Source organism: Vicia villosa, unplaced genomic scaffold, assembly GCF_029867415.1.
Source record: "Vicia villosa cultivar HV-30 ecotype Madison, WI unplaced genomic scaffold, Vvil1.0 ctg.005184F_1_1, whole genome shotgun sequence".
Classification (NCBI taxonomy): domain Eukaryota; kingdom Viridiplantae; phylum Streptophyta; class Magnoliopsida; order Fabales; family Fabaceae; genus Vicia; species Vicia villosa.
The window spans coordinates 29,195-46,467 of NW_026706585.1; the positions used below are offsets into that span (position 1 = coordinate 29,195).

A 17,273-nucleotide genomic window follows, 5' to 3' on the forward strand; every position below is an offset into this window, starting at 1 on the left:
TAAACTCACACTTGAGGGGGAGTGTTGAAAAATAATTACAAGTGTGAGTAGTGTGGAGAAGTTCCACTTTGATTAGAATTATTGAGACTTGAGCATTTATAAGTGGGAGAACCCGCGCACCTATCACCTTAAAGTTTTAGGTGGGAATGAGAATGTGGTGTGTCTCTCACAAAGGTGTGTTACTCATAAAAAGAAAGCCCCAATGTGAAAATGCTCACTCATGTTGACCCCCCCCCCCCCCCCCTAATCGCCCCAACAGGAAAGTGTCAAAGTTGACAATGGTCAATATCAGAGGTCAGTGAAAAAAATGATTTACATAACACACACTATATCAGAATTAGCATATGGAACCCATATGGCGAGCCAATTCCTGTATGATTTGAGGGAGAAAAACTTGCAAGCAGATGATCATGTTGTACAATATCTCAAAGCCACTCCAGAAATAGGAATCTTGTTTAAAAGAGGTTGAAGTTTAACAGGCTTACACTGATGTTAATTATGCATGTTAATTGATAGATGGAAGACCTACTCTATACTATTGTATCTTCTTGTGGAGAAACCTTATTACTTGGAGGAGACAGAAACAAAGTGTAGTTGCATGATCAAGCATTAAAGCAGAATTCAAAGTTATGACATTGGGAATTTGTAAACTACTATAGATTTGAAAATACAATGTGAAGGCCTTACAAAAAAAATTTTGACAATAAACCAGTCATCAATATCATACATAATTTAATTCAACATGACAGGATAAAAACACATTGAGATTGGTCAACATTTCTTTAAATCATGGGTTCTTTAAATCATGGGTTGATAACTACTACTACCTACATAAGAGTCTACTGATAGAATGATTCAACCAAATTATTTACAAATTTGAAATAATTGATGTCCATTCACCAACTCAAAAGAGTGTAAACATTTTTAACATTTATAGTTATTTTATTTTATTAATATAAGACTTACTAAGCAAACTGATTAAATCTAAATTTATCTATATTCACTAGAATTTATTCTATTATAAATTACATTTTTGAAATATATGAAATACCTTTTCTATACTGAAATCTTCCATATGTCTAACAGCATTTCTTGGACTCCTATCTGTTTGAAATACTGTAGCAAACATGTATTTGTTGATAGTTATTTTTAAACATTTATAAAACTGACATAAATGATAATATGGTGATTTTGTATTAGACTATTCAATTCAACATGTTTAATTATAGTATGTTTTAAATAGTATGATCTAGCTTCATAGAATCACAGGAAACAAGTCCAATTATGCAAAAGAATAATTTAAATTATATCTCCGAAATCAAACTATATATTGTATATACAGGTTCAAAACAATATAAACAGAGTCCCAACTGTTTTTTCAAGAGAAACAATGACAAAAGTCAAAGACAAATAACTGCAGAACAAAGCATATTTGGCAAATTAATCCATCCTAGAAGAACCATGAGCATATATTGATGGCAGGAGCCATCGGAGGAAGCCGACATTAGTTTCTCCTTTTGATCTACTTGTTGAGTACTCAGCTAGCATGTTCCATAGATCTCCAACAGTCCATCTCTGCGACAAAATCCAGCATGTAACCTGCCACGACACGAACCAATGTCTAGTGAGAAATCAACACCGCGTGAAAAACCCACTTTTACTTTTAATCTAAATGCAAAATCAACACCGCATGAAAAGACCACTTTTACTTTTAACATGAACGCAAAATTGCAAATAAATTGTACAGGTACAACTACTTAATATATGCCAAATTACCTTGTCTAGGTTCTGTAATGCCGCCGAACTAAATGTGTAGTATGCTATGAAAGGTCTTCGAGCCTGCAAGGTACGACGAGCCAAGAGAAATTTTATTGTCTTCGAGCATGAAAGGTCAAATTGTCTAAGGTAAATTCTAGAAATACAGTAGTTTCTGTCAACAGACTCCAAAGATTCCTTTTTGAGAAATAAAGAATGCATATACAAGTATCGACAAGAAAAAAAAAGTGACCTTTTTCATGATGAATGTGTAAACATAAGCATTAATTTCAAATTTGCTCCAATAAGTACGCAGCAATTACATATTCACATATTGATGACAGAAAATATAAAATTACTTGAGAAGCTGCAAGCCACTGAATTATGGTCTTTACTTCAGGATCTCCTCCAAAGGCACCACATCCCCAATTTCCAGTGGCAATTCCAATATCATTGCTATTCTCTATCATATCATAATCATTTTGAAATTTTCTGATTTCTTGATATGAATTATTTCCTTCACTTGTTTCCGTAGATGTTGATGTTGCAGTGTCAAACTATGAGAAACGAAGAATATTGTTAACATATAGCGGAACAACGAATAACAGCAAACAATAACAGCAAGTAAAAACGACAAAAACCACGTAAAGATGAACTTACGCTCTCTTGTGGTAGTTTCTGATACTGTTGATATTTAGAGTGCTGCAGAAAACCGCAGAATGCTTTGTTGATTTCACTGCAGGAACGAACAAGCACAGTGAGTTTTAGATTATAAATTTTCTCAGAATATTCTCAGACTCGCACAGGAACAATGAATCTGTGTCCTAAAGAACAGAAGCCACATAAAAAGAAGGTTAACAAACCGGAGGAGAAATTGTTCCCTGTATTGCCTCATCCCCGGACCACATAATGCATCAATTGCAACTATCCTGGTCTTACGTCTTCCAAGGGCGTCTACATCTTTGTCATCCACATAATCCCCAGAAAATCGAAACGATGATGCATATCTAAAGAAATCAAGAGATGTGGTGGAAATGCACCATGTCAGGCATAACAATCAGGAAACATGCTTTTCTTCCAACTTAAGAAACAGGCGCTAAAAAAATTCACTTCGAACTGAAATTTAGATCCATTGTGTAACACTTACCCTTTATAACTCGAGAACCTTTCCACACCAACAATATCTATAGCCTCATTATCCGCCATGGACGGCAAGAAAAGCATGCCAACAATCAATTCTGGGCTGATCATGAAGCGAATTTCCTCCTATACGAAAAAAATGTGAGCAAGTTTATTAAAGATCGGTAGGCTGACGCGAAAAGCTCAAGTGAGAAAAATATATCAATTTGCAGAATCTACAAGGGGGCATAAGTTGCTACTTGCTACATATGCCTTTTAAATATATTAGGAACTAAGGCTCTGTTTAGATAAACAACTTAATTAGGGCTTATAGCATAAGTGCTTATCATATAAGTGTGTGTATAATCTATTTCTATACAAAAGATAAGATAAAGTCAAATTGTTTTCATAAAAGCTACAACCTGTTTTCATAAGCTATTCTGGAGGGCTTATGAAAATAAGTTGGAAAAGCTTATGTACATGTCAGAAGCTGTTTACATGAGCTCTTCCAAACAGTCTCACAAATGCTAATGTCAATAGATAAATTCAAATAAGTCAATGTAAACAGAATCTATGTCCTAAAGAAGCTACATTTGCCTAACATTTAATCATAAGAGGAGGATGAAAATATAATTATAATCATATTGCATTGTACCTGTACACAACCCCTACGAAGAGCACCGCCACCGAGATATTCATTTGCAAAATCTACTTCAATAGCTTCACTTGGGTGATCTTCAATGAGTCCAGAACTGTGAACCTATTAAAGTGCAAAGGTATCACCTATTACATTTTACAAACCAAGTAGATCATTAAAAGAAATTAGTTTTGTCAACAGTTAAAAATATATATCCTTCAAGTACCTCAAATCTGCATAGAGGTAAAACAGAAGTGCTCCAAAAGTTAGCATTTGGGTAAGAATTGTGAACAGAATCATCATCCCAAGGAAGTACTTTTCGCTCAAATGAGACAACACCCTTAGGCATATCAGAGCTTATCCTTTGAAAATAATGAAGGATGCACCAAATCTTACTTTCCTGTTTTTGACAGTAATCGTCATAGAGACTCCTGTAACATGTGAAACAAGGCACTCAAGTCAAGGCCCATTTGTTGTGTTATGGATTATAAAAACAAAATTGATTTTGATATTTAATAATTAAGAGGTTAATTTTTAAACATTTAAAAAAACAGAATATATTTTGATTATGTTTACCATGATAAAAATCACTTTGTTTTAAAAAAACCAATTATCGAAAGATGATTTTAAAAAGAAGCTGCTCAAATCTTTAGATTTTTAAGGTTTTCTCTTTTCAGATTCTCTTTTTTCTTTTAACTGAAACAATCGGATTTCAATTCCTAAAGTAAGTGTTTAAAAAAAACCAAAAAAACTGATTTTTCACAAAACAAAACTGTAACAAACAGGTTCTCATTATGATCAATTATTTCTATACTTCTCATTCCCTGACGCTAAGTCACTCACACACAAACATGAAAACACCATTGACGGCTCGACACCACTAGAAGAAATAAAATTATCAAAATGGAGGCTAAAAGTAATTGAATAGGTGAATAAAAATAATATAGCATAAGATTTCTTACGCAAACAGCTCATCAAAGTTAACTGGTTGAAGTTGTTTCTCATATCTGTCATGGACTGGGAATAGACATAAAAAAGAGCATGCAAGAAGAGCAGCAATCAACTCCTGTAAAGAAAGAAATTGCAATTGTAAATTATAACCATCATCAGCATGTAAGTCACAATACAACGGCAGCAGAAGCAGCCTCAGTCATGCAAGAGTTTTGAAGGTGGTGCTGGTGACAGTAGTAGCCAAGTTGTATTATTGAGTACTTAAAGAGCGGGTATATTTTATAGGCAACAAAATTAAATTAAATTAAAGAACCTGTTTTGAAACTTAGAACTAAATTAAATTAAAGGACCTCTAGTGTGGTTTAGTCCATTTTATATTGTTGCAGTGAAAACACAACAAAGTGGTTTAAGAATTTTAATGTCAAGTAGCCTTGTAGGTGGAATTCGGTTTTTAAACAATCTTCTAGTCGGCAAATAGAAAAGAAGACATATTCAACCAAAAAGAAGAAAGAACATAAGTTTTGGTAACAAGCAAACCTGGGTAAGGAACACTATCCCGGCTTGCTGTGAATCCAGCATGCGAAGACCAGTTCTGACAGTGGCTCCCACACCATCAATAACCATATCCGCATTTTTATAGTGTTCTTCCAACAAAGAAGGCAGCCTCAAAAGTAAACCTCCCAATGTTGGAAGCACCTCCTCAAACCACTTCCTACATTCCTCTCTCGACGTCAGCTGAAACAGACAATATAAGTGTTTGTTTTTATTCATCAGCTATAAACAGCAAAATCCATCCATGTTCCCGAAATGCAAGGGAAATCTGATTAAAAATTAAAAAATTGAGGTTTTAAAAAGGTGAAGTTACCTGTGCGGTATTTTACCTCGTCGAAGAAGAGGGAATATCCATGTGCAGCGGAAGGGGCTAAAGGCTCGTGAGAGAGAGAAAGAGAGTTCCTGATTTCAGTCATGAAGATGAATAAGAGTCGGCCCGAGTCAACTCGGCCACATTCAAGTTCTCTGAGAGACTCCACCACTTGGGACGGCCAAAATAGAGAGGAAGAACGCATCACCACTGGTAAATATGGTACAATTGATTTCCAATCCTCTCTCTTCTCCATTCTCTTGTTCTCTTTACAAAGGAGTAAGAATAAACTGCTTACAACTTACAAATATCAATATGTGAAGCAAAGAGAATATTTCAAAAACGAAATTATTACTTTTATTCATATTACAATTGAAAATTTAAATGACACTAATTATTACTCACTCATAATACACAGATCTGAAATCCCATACAGATAGCAAGCACATGAGCAATTATCAGTCATAACCATATAAAAAATTTAGCAATTACAACTATTAATTTTAGTATCAGATTCTTAGCCCAGGATCAGTCCTTACATTGCTTGACCGCCACGATTGGGCTCTAGCAGATTCTGAGCCAAATTTAAACACCAAATAAAAGCATTATAATATAGAACATAAATTCTTGAATGTATAGTTAATATATTTTTATATATTAGCTATCATTTGACACAAATGATATCTCATTTAGAGCTCTATAACTTGAGATAAGAATTTTTATTGCAGTTGTCAGGCCAATTCATGCGCAGTAAGCATAACAATATTGATATAGAAAACCTTCTATGCATTCATATTTTTTTATTAGTTCAAGTAATGCCATTTGGCTATATTGAGGCAGTAAATAAAAACCGTAAAAAGGTTCAATATACTCATCATGTAAGTTGTAACACGACCATATTTTCACCAAGATAATTTTCAATTTTTAAGATTAATGCAGGAGATCGTACTCTCTGAATTTTATTGTACATTTGGGTCAATTGTGGCATGTATGATTTTGAAACAATATAAAAAATCTAACACAGCGTATCGAAATCAAACTCAATAACCGGCCAAATTTAACATTTTTTTAACTACTAGATCCGACAAAATTCAATCCACTACCAGTAGTCTGAACAAGAACACTTGCCACCATTGAAATGATGAAACCGGTATGAATCCCTTACTGTGATTTTCCTACCAACAATTTTACTAACTAGCTTGAAAACAGAGTGGCAATCACCACAAACACGAAGGTTCTTGTAAATTCTAATAGTCGATCCTTCGGGACAATTGATCAACCCAAATGCAAGGGCGATTCTCTCACTATGGTTCCAAAGATTATGCTCCTTTTGTTCTTCATCTGTATCTTGCAATGCATAGCTTGTGTCAGGTACATAGCCTTCCTCTCTAGTCATCTTTCTGAGCTCTTCCAACTTTGAATAGATTTGAGCAGTTTGTGTATGAAATTGGTCTCCCATCCCAAAAGTTGTAACCTTATTTTTCAACTTGATCCAACTGCAGGCAGGTCTCTTCTTTAAGCTCTGTGATTCCATTTGCTTTCTCACATTCTCTACATCTCCCCATCTTTGGTTAGACGCACAGACATTTGAATATAGAACATAGGCCGAATCATCAGATGAGTCCAGCTCCAAAAGATGATCAGCGGCTTTCCTCCCCAGCTCCAAATTTCCGTGTATTTTGCAAGCAGCCAACAAGCTACGCCAAACGAGGTCATTTGGTGGGACTGGCATCTTATCAATGAAAGCTTCGGCCTCAGCAAGCCTTCCTGATCTCCCAAGAAGATCAATTATGCAAACACAATGCTCTATTCCAGTAGGGATACCAAATTCAGTAGTCATTGAAGAGAAGTACGCAAGACCCTCATCCACCAAACCCCCATGGCTGCAGGCAGACAGAAGAGAAACAAACGTGACATGATCAGGTCTCAGACCGATATCAAGCATCTCTTGAAAGGCCTTTGTAGCCTGGCGGAAAAATCCATGTCTGGCCAATGCTGATATTAAAATGTTCCAAGACCTCTGTGACCTACTTTTTGGTAGGGGGAGGATTCTAAATACATCATCGATTTCTCCACATTTTCCATACATATCCATTGTAGCATTTAAAACATATTCATTTGACTCGAATCCAAGTTTAATAATCCAGCTGTGAAGCTGCTGACCCTCATCCAGTACTGTCAGGTTACCGATAGTAGCAAGAGCTACAGAGAAGCTAAACTGATCTAAATCAACCCCGTCATTTCTCATCCTTGCAATAAATTTTAGTGCTTCCTCACCAGGCCCATAATGAGCATTTGCAGAAAGAATGGCATTCCAAGTACTAGAATTTTTATTAGCCAATACATCAAAAATAAAGTTACTTGCATTAAGATCACCACACTGGGCATACATTGTAATTAGGGAGCTTTGGACGTACGTATTTAATTCAAATCCTGCCACAACTATGTGAGCATGGATTGGCATTCCATGTTTCAAAAGATAATCAGGAGACAAACAAGCACCGAGAAGATTGACAATAGTAATGTAGTTTGAAAGGAAGCCTTCTCTTCTCAATAAGTTGAATGATTTGAGTGCGGCATTTGGATCTGTGTTATCAGCATGGCCACCTATCAATGCATTCCATGTTACCACATCTCTCTCCGGCATAATTTTACACACTTTTTGGGCTTCGGCCATCAATCCAAACTTCCCATACATGGTGACCAATGTATTACCTATGATTATATTGTGATGTAGGCCATAATGAACCACAAAGGCGTGAGCAACCTTCAGCTTTTCTAAATTATAACACGCCGATAATGCAGTTGTAAGAGTTACGTAGTTCGTGGCCTTTCTTGTTTTGAGCATCTCAATCAAAAGTCGTACGGCATGCGAATACTTCCCGTCTTCAACATGGCTTGCCATCATGGAATTCCATGAAATTAAATCTCTCTCTGGCATTGTATGAAAAACAAACTCCGCATCCTCAGGTGATCCAGCCTGAGAATACATACTTAAAAGACTATTGCATACACAAACATTTGATTCAAGTCCAGATTTTATTATTAGACCATGAAGTCCTTTTCCCCACTTCAAATGTTGTGCAGAACCACACGCTGGTAACAAGGCTGATATTGTAATATAATTTGTTTTTGTGTGAGCACGACGCATCCAAAAGAAGTGTCCTAGAGATTCCTCAAAACGACCATTATGTGCAGTTGCGGTAATAATTGAATTCCATGAAATAGTGTCCCGTCCCTTCATGTTATTAAACACACAAGACGCCTCATCTACGCTATCATAATTACCAAACATGGATATAAGGGAGTTTGCTACAGAGACACTAGAAGTGTCTAATCCAGATTTGACAACATCTCCAAGGATCTGATACCCCATGGTTGTATCGCCAAACATTCCACAAGTTTTAATAACTGTAGCCATTGTATTTTCATTACAAATTAACGTGGTTTGTCTTAAATGACGATAAATATTTAGAACTTCTGTTGTATGCCCATTATCTGCATAGCAAACCATCAAAGAAGTCCAAGAGACTATATTTGGTTCCTCAATCTCCTCGAAGAGTTTATTAGCCTCAAAAACCGAACCATGTGTGCCATAAAAGTGCAGCAAACTAGTACCAACAAACACATTAGACATGAAACCATATTTGACGACAAAACCATGAATCTGAAGTGCCCCTTCAGTCATGCACCCTGACCTATCACACGCAGTCACCAAACTAGCAACTACATAACTGCTTGGCCTGACACCATTTTCAAACATATAGCAAAAGAATCTCATAGCTTCGTGGTACCAACCCACTCGAACATACCCCGACATCATGTTATTCCAAGAAGCATCATTTCTGTCCAACATCTTATCAAAAACATGTTGAGCATATTTTATGTCACCAAACTTCGAGTACATGTTAATCAACGTATTTGTATAGAACGCGTTGAGTTGAAATACACCTGTCACGCAAAGTGCATGCAACGCTTTCCCGACAATTCCTTTAGTAATTTCCGAGAAGCCCTTTTGAAGAAAGCGTGAAACTTGAGGGTTAGGGTGGTCCTGGAGAGGCATATGCATACCCATACCATAGCTCAACAACTCTTTTTCTTTTCCACATGTTTTCAGCCGGTTTTGGCAATTCAAAAGGGGTGAATGTGGAATGGGTGGGGTATGCAAAACACTAAAAGTACACAGCTTTCTACAATTCCTAGCCAGCTCTAATAATGGAAGAAAACCATAACCAGCTTGTGAAGAAGAACCGCAAAAGGCCTACTGCAAAAAAAAATTGTGGGTGTCCCATCCCATATTTGCAATTAGTGTTCTTCAATCCAGTCTGATTCATCCAACAATATCAGAAAATTTACTCATTACCCGAACCAATAAAATTGTACACAACCAAACAACAGATACACAATTTCAAATTGAAAGATAACCCTCATTACAACTAACCCTAATGAAGGGAAGTGAGATAGTAACAACCTATATAGCACAGACACCTCTGAAAATAAGTGTGTATGTGTCATTAAGTTTAATTAATTCATTAATTCAAATTATTACCAGTGTCGTGTTTCTGGTGTCTGTGGTTCATGGATAACAACTAAACATAACAATATTTGCATTCAAGACCTTGAATTTCTTCATACATTTTTTCAATCAATCAAGTAACACAATTAGGTTATATGGAGAAAAACAAACAAAAAAACTGTAAAATGTTAACAGTATATAAGCATGAAAAGCTTGAACTCACATGGAGGATTTGTGTGCGTTAAACGGCAACGATTCGTTCTTTACGGTGTGCGTTTCGACCCTTTCTTTCTCTGCTTCAGCCTCCACTTCAATTCAGTTCCACAACAACAACACCACTTCCAAGCCCTTGCCCTACGGTTAGTCAAAGTTTGAGAGAGAATTGTTCTTTGCTTCCTTCTTTTCTTTGGGTCTGTTAGGCAAATTATTTGCTAAATGGTCCTTCAAATAATGTTAATTTAAGAATCAATTCCATTTTTACCCTAATTTAGTAATTCATCCATGAAATAAAGATGGTCCTAACCTATTTCAAAATAATTTTGAGACTTTAATTTTGAGTCTTTAGTAGAAGCCTACCTCTGCCCCGATATGTTCAATTATATTTTAGATCATTCGATAAAGTTTGATCGTTGTTAATATATAATTGATATTATAAAATTACTAATATCTATCATATGTAACAAATTATCATCATAATAATCTAATATATTTAATAACTATAAATATTTATAAATATCACTAATAATTATAAAGGAAATGTTAACCAATGTCTTCATAGCAATGGTTAAGACTTTAAAATAGTAAATTTATCTCGGTAATCTATGTATTTAATGCCTTGAAAATTGAAATATTAAATTTTCTATAAAATATTTTCTTTTTTCGGAATGCTTAACCATTGTCCTAAGGGCACTGGTTAGCAAGACCCTAATTATAAATATTTACAATTATTTTGTTGATTAAAATTATATATATATATATATATATATATATATATATATATATTGTGATGATAGTGACCTGTAAAAATAATGAATTTCATTGATAAAATTCACAGTTGTTAGTAAAATTTACAGATATCACTCTCATTGTTTTCTTAGAATACAATAATAAATTGATAATTTTAGTGATACACGTGTAAATTTAAAATGACTTACTTGATTGTAAAATGAATGATAATAATGTAAACTCAATTGTATTAAATAAATATACAAAAGAATAAAAAAAAGGACAGTTGAAATTGAAAAATTTGTTTCTCAATTAAACACAATTGTTGACTAAAATAAAATAAATTATGTTTGTAGTGACTCATAAGATAAAAAGTTTGTCATCTGCACGACTATTTATGTTCAATCAAATAAAATAAATTATTAACTTTGTTAAAAATTAAAAATAGATTAATTAATATTTTTAGTGCTAATAAATAAGATAGATTAAATATGTCACAAAAACTAAAATTTTCAAACTTAATATATATATATATATATATATATATATATATATATATATATATATATATATATATATATATATATATATATATATATATATATATATATATATATATATATATATATATATATATGGCATATCAAGTGAGAATGTTATTTTTATGTGAGAATGGTAGGAATAATTATTAACCATTCGATTTAAACATAAATGGTTGAAATTAAAATTTTCATATGTGATTCTCTATCATCATTTATGGATGTGGAGTTTGATGCTCATCTTTATTGTTAGAAGAAGCATTTCTGATTGTGTGGATTAGAATGTGGAGATTCTGATCGTGTCTATAGTAGTATGCCTGGTGAATGCATGACTACTATGTTAAAGACTGCATTAGTTTCAGCAATTGCTAGTGGATGTAAGGGCAAAGGAATTTTGTCAGATGGTGTGATCTGATCAAAAAAAATTTGAGGAGGTCTTTTTCTTCTACAATAAGTAACTCTAGGAGAGAGTTTGTTAGTCTGGATCTTAGTAGAGCTTTAAAGCAAACTAAGAACTTTTGGAGTTTGAGATAAGACATCATGTGTATCCAAGGAATTTTGTGAAGGGCGCTTATCACATGTGCCCTAATTTTTGCCTAAGTCAATTGTTTTCAAGTTTGTTGACTTAGCGGGCTTTCTTTTCTCTTTTTTATTCTTTTTTATTTTTTGAACAAGTCGTATGATCCTGAGACGTCTTCGATTTGTTGGAAAGATTGTGACTGCCTCATTTCTTGGCTGACGAAGGATAACCATTGTAGTATTTACTTTCCTCAACCTTTTGAAAGATAACCATTGTTGTATCCTTAGATGCGTGCTCCTGGTGAATTTTGAACGCTCAATCATGTTAACCAAACACTACCCTGCACCCTGGGTTAAATGTGGGGTTTTTTCGTATAGAAAAGAAACTCCTACTTCAAGGCTCAAAGGGGTTACCGAGGGATTAACTTCCTTATATCTCCAATGTTTAGGGATTTGAAACAATGCGTGTACATCATCAACAGGTTTTACTCGAAAGCACATTAATTGAGGTTATGAGTATTACGTGTTCGTCATTCTCCCTTCGGAGTAATCATGCTTTATCAGCGAGAGTTTGGTATCACACGTAAAGAAAAACATCTAAGAGCAAAAGAGAAAGGATTTTTTTTCAAGACAAACATGTCCAATGCATTATTTGTTAGAACAAGATTTGTTCTGATCAATATTCTTAGTTTTGATGATAACAATGTATATGAATTTTGTATGAGATAATGTGGTACTCTAATCCTATGCAATTTCCATTTCAGGAATCACATAAAGAGTATGCACAAAATCAGCGCAAGAAGCACTGACTCAGAAGGTTCAGCATGCAACATCAGAACATGGTCTGGTAAGACATCAGAAGATGGTCAATCAGAATCAGAACATGGTCTATGGAAGCATCAGAAGGACATGAGATCAGAAGCAGAAGCACTGAAGTTCTCATGGTATCACGCTAAGAAGCACTTCAAGGTCAGAAGACAAGAAGATGCTCTGCACCAAGCTGTTTGACTCTGATGATATTCAAACGTTGTTTACACAAACATCAGATCAGAAGCAAGTACAAGATGGCAGGCTATGCTGACTGACAAAAGGAACGTTAGTAGCTATTAAAGGCAACGTCAGTAGACACAGCGAAAGCAAGGCTCGAGGTAGTTGACAAAAGAGAGAAACATTAAATACAATGTTGTACGAAATACGCAAAGCATTAAATGCTCCCAACGGTCATCTTCTCAAACGCCTATAAATAGAAGTTCTGATGAGAAGCTGAATATAACACTTGCGCAAATATACAGAAACGCTGTCAAATTCAAAAAGCTCTCAAACTTCATCTTCAACCTCACTACATTGTTGTTGTAATATATTAGTGAGATTAAGCTTAAACTTAAGAGAAAATCACAGTTGTGATAATAGCTTTTTAAGAAGCATTGTAACTCTTAAAAGAATTTGTTTACATTAATTTGTAAGAACTAAAGTGATCAGGTTGTTGATCAGAATACTCTAGAAAGTCTTAGAGGGTATCTAAGCAGTTTGTTCCTAGAGTGATCAGGTTGTGATCAGTATACTCTAGAAGACTTAGAAGTTGTCTAAGTGGAAAACCATTGTAATCTTGTGTGATTAGTGGATTAAATCCTCAGGTGAGGTAAATCACTCAAAGGGGGTGGACTGGAGTAGTTTAGTTAACAACGAACCAGGATAAAAAACATTGTGCAAATAGTTTTTATCTTACAAGTTTTAGAGCTACACTTATTCAAACCCCCCCCCCCCCTTTCTAAGTGTTTTTCTATCCTTCAATTGGCATCAGAGCGCCGGTTCTAAGGTACAAGCACTTAACCGTGTTTAGAAAAGATTCAGGAAGAGAAAAACGCTTAAGTCAAGATGGCTGGTGAAGATCCAACAAATATATCTACATCTGGCTCTGCTGAGCAACAAAATGGAAATGGTAACAATGGTTATACTAGACCACCAGTATTTGATGGTGAAAACTTTGAATACTGGAAAGATAAACTTGAAAGTTACTTCCTTGGTCTAGATGGTGACTTATGGGATCTTTTGATGGATGGTTACAAACATCCAGTGAAAGCTACTAGTGTAAAGCTCACAAGACAAGAAATGAATGATGATCAAAAGAAGCAATTCAAAAATCGTCATAAGTGTAGGACTGTTTTGCTGAATGCTATCTCTCATGCTGAATATGAGAAGATATCTAACAAGGAAACTGCCTATGATATATATGAGTCATTGAAAATGACCCATGAAGGAAATGCCCAAGTCAAGGAGACTAAAGCTCTTGCCTTGATCCAGAAATATGAAGCCTTCAAGATGGAGGATGATGAAAATATTGAGAAGATGTTCTCAAGATTTCAAACGCTAACTGCTGGATTGAGAGTTCATGACAAGGGATACACAAGGGCTGATCATGTCAAGAAGATCATCAGAAGCTTGCCAAGAAGATGGGGTCCTATGGTGACTGCTTTCAAAATTGCCAAGAATCTGAATGAAGTCTCTCTTGAAGAATTGATCAGTGCTCTGAGGAGTCATGAAATTGAACTGGATGCTAATGAACCTCAGAAGAAAGGTAAGTCTATTGCATTAAAATCTAATTATAAAAAATGCACTAACGCTTTTCAGGCTGAAGAAGTAGATTCTGAAGAATCAGAATCAGAAGAAGAAGATGAACTGTCCATGATCTCCAGAAGGGTAAACCAACTCTGGAAGAGCAAGCAAAGGAAGTTCAAGAGCTTCAGAAGTTCAAAGAAGCCTGAAAGAGGAGAATCTTCTGGAGGTAGAAGATCTGACAAGAAGAAGGTCATCTGCTATGAGTGCAATGAGCCTGGACACTTCAAGAATGAATGTCCAAAACTTCAAAAGGAGAATCCCAAAAAGAAGTTTCATAAGAAGAAAGGTCTTATGGCAACATGGGATGATTCAGAATCAGAATCAGAATCAGACTCTGAAGGCGAGCAGGTAAACCTTGCACTGATGGCCATAGTGGATGACGGATCAGAATCTACATCAGAATCAGATTCTGAAGAGGTATTTTCTGAACTATCTAGAGAAGAGTTAATTTTCAATTTAACTGAACTTCTGGAACTCAAGGCTCATCTTAGTATCAAATACAAAAAACTGAAAAAGCTATTTGAATTTGAAACTAAGAAGCTGGAAGTGGAAAATTCTGAACTGAAGGAAAAAGTTTTAAAATTATCCAAAGATATTGGATCTCCTTCTGAATCAGAAAAATTCATTCCTAGTCTCAATCATATTCTGAAAGAATATGACTCGAGCTTCAGAAAGTTTCTATCTAGAAGTATTGGCAGAAGTCATCTTGCTTCTATGATATATGGTGTTTCTGGAAACAAAAGGATTGGCGTTGGCTATGAGGGTGATACCCCACACAAATTTGAACCTGTTGATGATTTGAAAATCACATACAAGCCATTGTATGATCAGTTCAAATATGGCCACTCACATGATATTAGGCTCACTTCACATGCCAAAAGCTTTAACACTACACACACCAAGAAGCATGTGACACAACCTAAAAAATATCATGCTGCCAAACCTAAAGAATATCATGTTGTTCCTCCTGTTACTTATCATGCTAAACCCAAGTTCAATTAGAACTTGAGGAAAACTAAAAAGAAAGGACCCAAGAAATTGTGGGTACCTAAGGAGAAGATAATTTTTGTTGCAGATATCCTTAGCAGCAAAGAAGACAAAGCACAAAATGTCATGGTACCTGGACTCTAGGTGCTCGCGACACATGACGGGAAGAAGGTCTATGTTCCAAGACCTGGTGCTTAAGTTTGGTGGAGAAGTCAAGTTTGGAGGAGATCAGAAGGGCAAGATAATTGGCTCTGGAACCATAAGTATTGGTAACTCTCCTTCCATAACTAATGTACTTCTTGTAGAAGGATTAACACATAACTTATTGTCCATAAGTCAATTAAGTGACAATGGTTATGATATAATCTTCAATCAAAAGTCTTGCAAGGCTATAAGTCAGAAGGATGGCTCAATCCTTTTTACAGGCAAGAGAAAGAACAACATTTATAAGATTGATCTTTCAGATCTTGAGAAGCAGAATGTGACTTGCCTTATGTCAGTTTCTGAAGAGCAATGGGTCTGGCATAGAAGATTAGGACATGCTAGTTTGAGAAAGATTTCTCAGATTAACAAACTAAATCTGGTCAGAGGACTCCCAAATCTGAAATACAAATCAGATGCTCTTGTGAAGCATGTCAGAAGGGCGAGTTCTCCAAACCTGCATTCAAATCTAAGAATGTTGTCTCTTCCTCAAGGCCGTTAGAACTTCTGCACATTGATCTGTTTGGACCAGTCAAAACAGCATTTGTCAGAGGGAAGAAATATGGATTAGTCATCATAGATGATTATAGCCGCTGGACATGGGTAAAGTTCTTAAAACACAAGGATGAGTCTCATTCAGTGTTCTTTGAATTCTGCACTCAGATTCAATCTGAGAAGGAGTGCAAAATCATAAAGGTCAGAAGTGATCATGGTGGTGAATTTGAGAACAGATTCTTTGAGGAGTTCTTCAAAGAAAATGGTATTGCCCATGATTCCTCTTGCCCGAGAACTCCACAGCAAAATGGAGTTGTAGAGCGAAAGAATAGGACTCTGCAAGAAATGGCCAGAACCATGATCAATGAAACCAATATGGCTAAGCACTTCTGGGCAGAAGTAATAAACACTACATGTTATATTCAGAATAGAATCTCTATAAGACCTATTCTAAATAAGACTCCTTATGAATTGTGGAAGAACAGAAAGCCCAACATTTCATATTTTCATCCTTTTGGATGTGTTTGTTTCATTCTGAATACTAAAGATCATCTTGGTAAGTTTGATTCTAAGGCACAAAAATGTTTCCTTCTTGGATATTCTGAACGCTCTAAAGGCTACAGAGTATACAACACTGAAACATTGGTTGTAGAAGAATCAATCAATATCAGATTTGATGATAAGCTTGGTCTTGAAAAACCAAAGCAGTTTGAGAATTTTGCAGATATAGATATTGATATATCAGAAGCTGAAGAACCAAGAAGCAAAGTCTCAGAAGCTGAAAATCTCAGAAGCAAAGAATCAGAAGATCAAGTTGCTGCATCTTTAGAGAATCTCATAATTTCTGAAGAGCCAACTGTCAGAAGATCTTCTAGACTCACCTCAGCTCACTCAGAAGATGTGATTCTTGGAAAGAAAGATGATCCTATCAGAACAAGAGCATTCCTTAAAAACAATGCAGAATGTCAATTAGGCCTTGTTTCTTTGATCGAGCCAACTTCTGTTGATCAAGCTCTAGAAGATCCAGACTGGATAATTGCCATGCAAGAAGAACTAAATCAGTTTATAAGGAATGATGTATAGGATTTTGTTCCTAGACCAAAAGGATTCAATATCATTGGTACAAAGTGG

The 17,273-nt window shown here is 35.3% G+C and overlaps 1 protein-coding gene across 7 annotated transcripts; it reads right to left on the minus strand.

The window, feature by feature from the left end:
- Positions 1-998: 998 nt before the first annotated feature.
- LOC131642524 (poly(ADP-ribose) glycohydrolase 1-like) lies at positions 999-10,268 on the minus strand. Of its 7 annotated transcripts, none has more exons than XM_058912757.1 (13): positions 10,064-10,266; positions 6,428-9,585; positions 5,344-5,614; positions 5,000-5,197; positions 4,474-4,577; positions 3,738-3,942; positions 3,530-3,634; positions 2,903-3,021; positions 2,619-2,762; positions 2,416-2,491; positions 2,115-2,312; positions 1,777-1,839; positions 999-1,599 (listed from the first exon to the last, which is right to left on the minus strand). In XM_058912757.1, the coding sequence occupies exons 2-13, from the start codon at positions 9,397-9,399 to the stop codon at positions 1,441-1,443; spliced, it is 4,614 nt and encodes a 1,537-aa protein (XP_058768740.1). In that variant the 5' UTR covers positions 9,400-9,585; positions 10,064-10,266; the 3' UTR covers positions 999-1,440. The 7 variants fall into 7 exon arrangements, 6 of the variants coding, with proteins under 6 accessions (XP_058768740.1, XP_058768738.1, XP_058768739.1 ...); XM_058912755.1 differs by having other exon boundaries at positions 6,428-9,588; XM_058912756.1 differs by having other exon boundaries at positions 6,428-9,649.
- Between the last annotated feature and the right edge of the window lie 7,005 nt (positions 10,269-17,273).

Coding starts and splice junctions, on each gene's coding strand:
- LOC131642524 (XM_058912757.1), bottom strand. CDS start 9,399: ATGGGTATGCATATGCCTCTCCAGGACCACCCTAACCCTCAAGTTTCA. Junction 3,635..3,737: donor TACCTCTATGCAGATTTGAG/GTACTTGAAGGA, acceptor GCACTTTAATAG/GTTCACAGTTCTGGACTCAT. Junction 1,840..2,114: donor AGTGGCTTGCAGCTTCTCAA/GTAATTTTATAT, acceptor CGTACCTTGCAG/GCTCGAAGACCTTTCATAGC.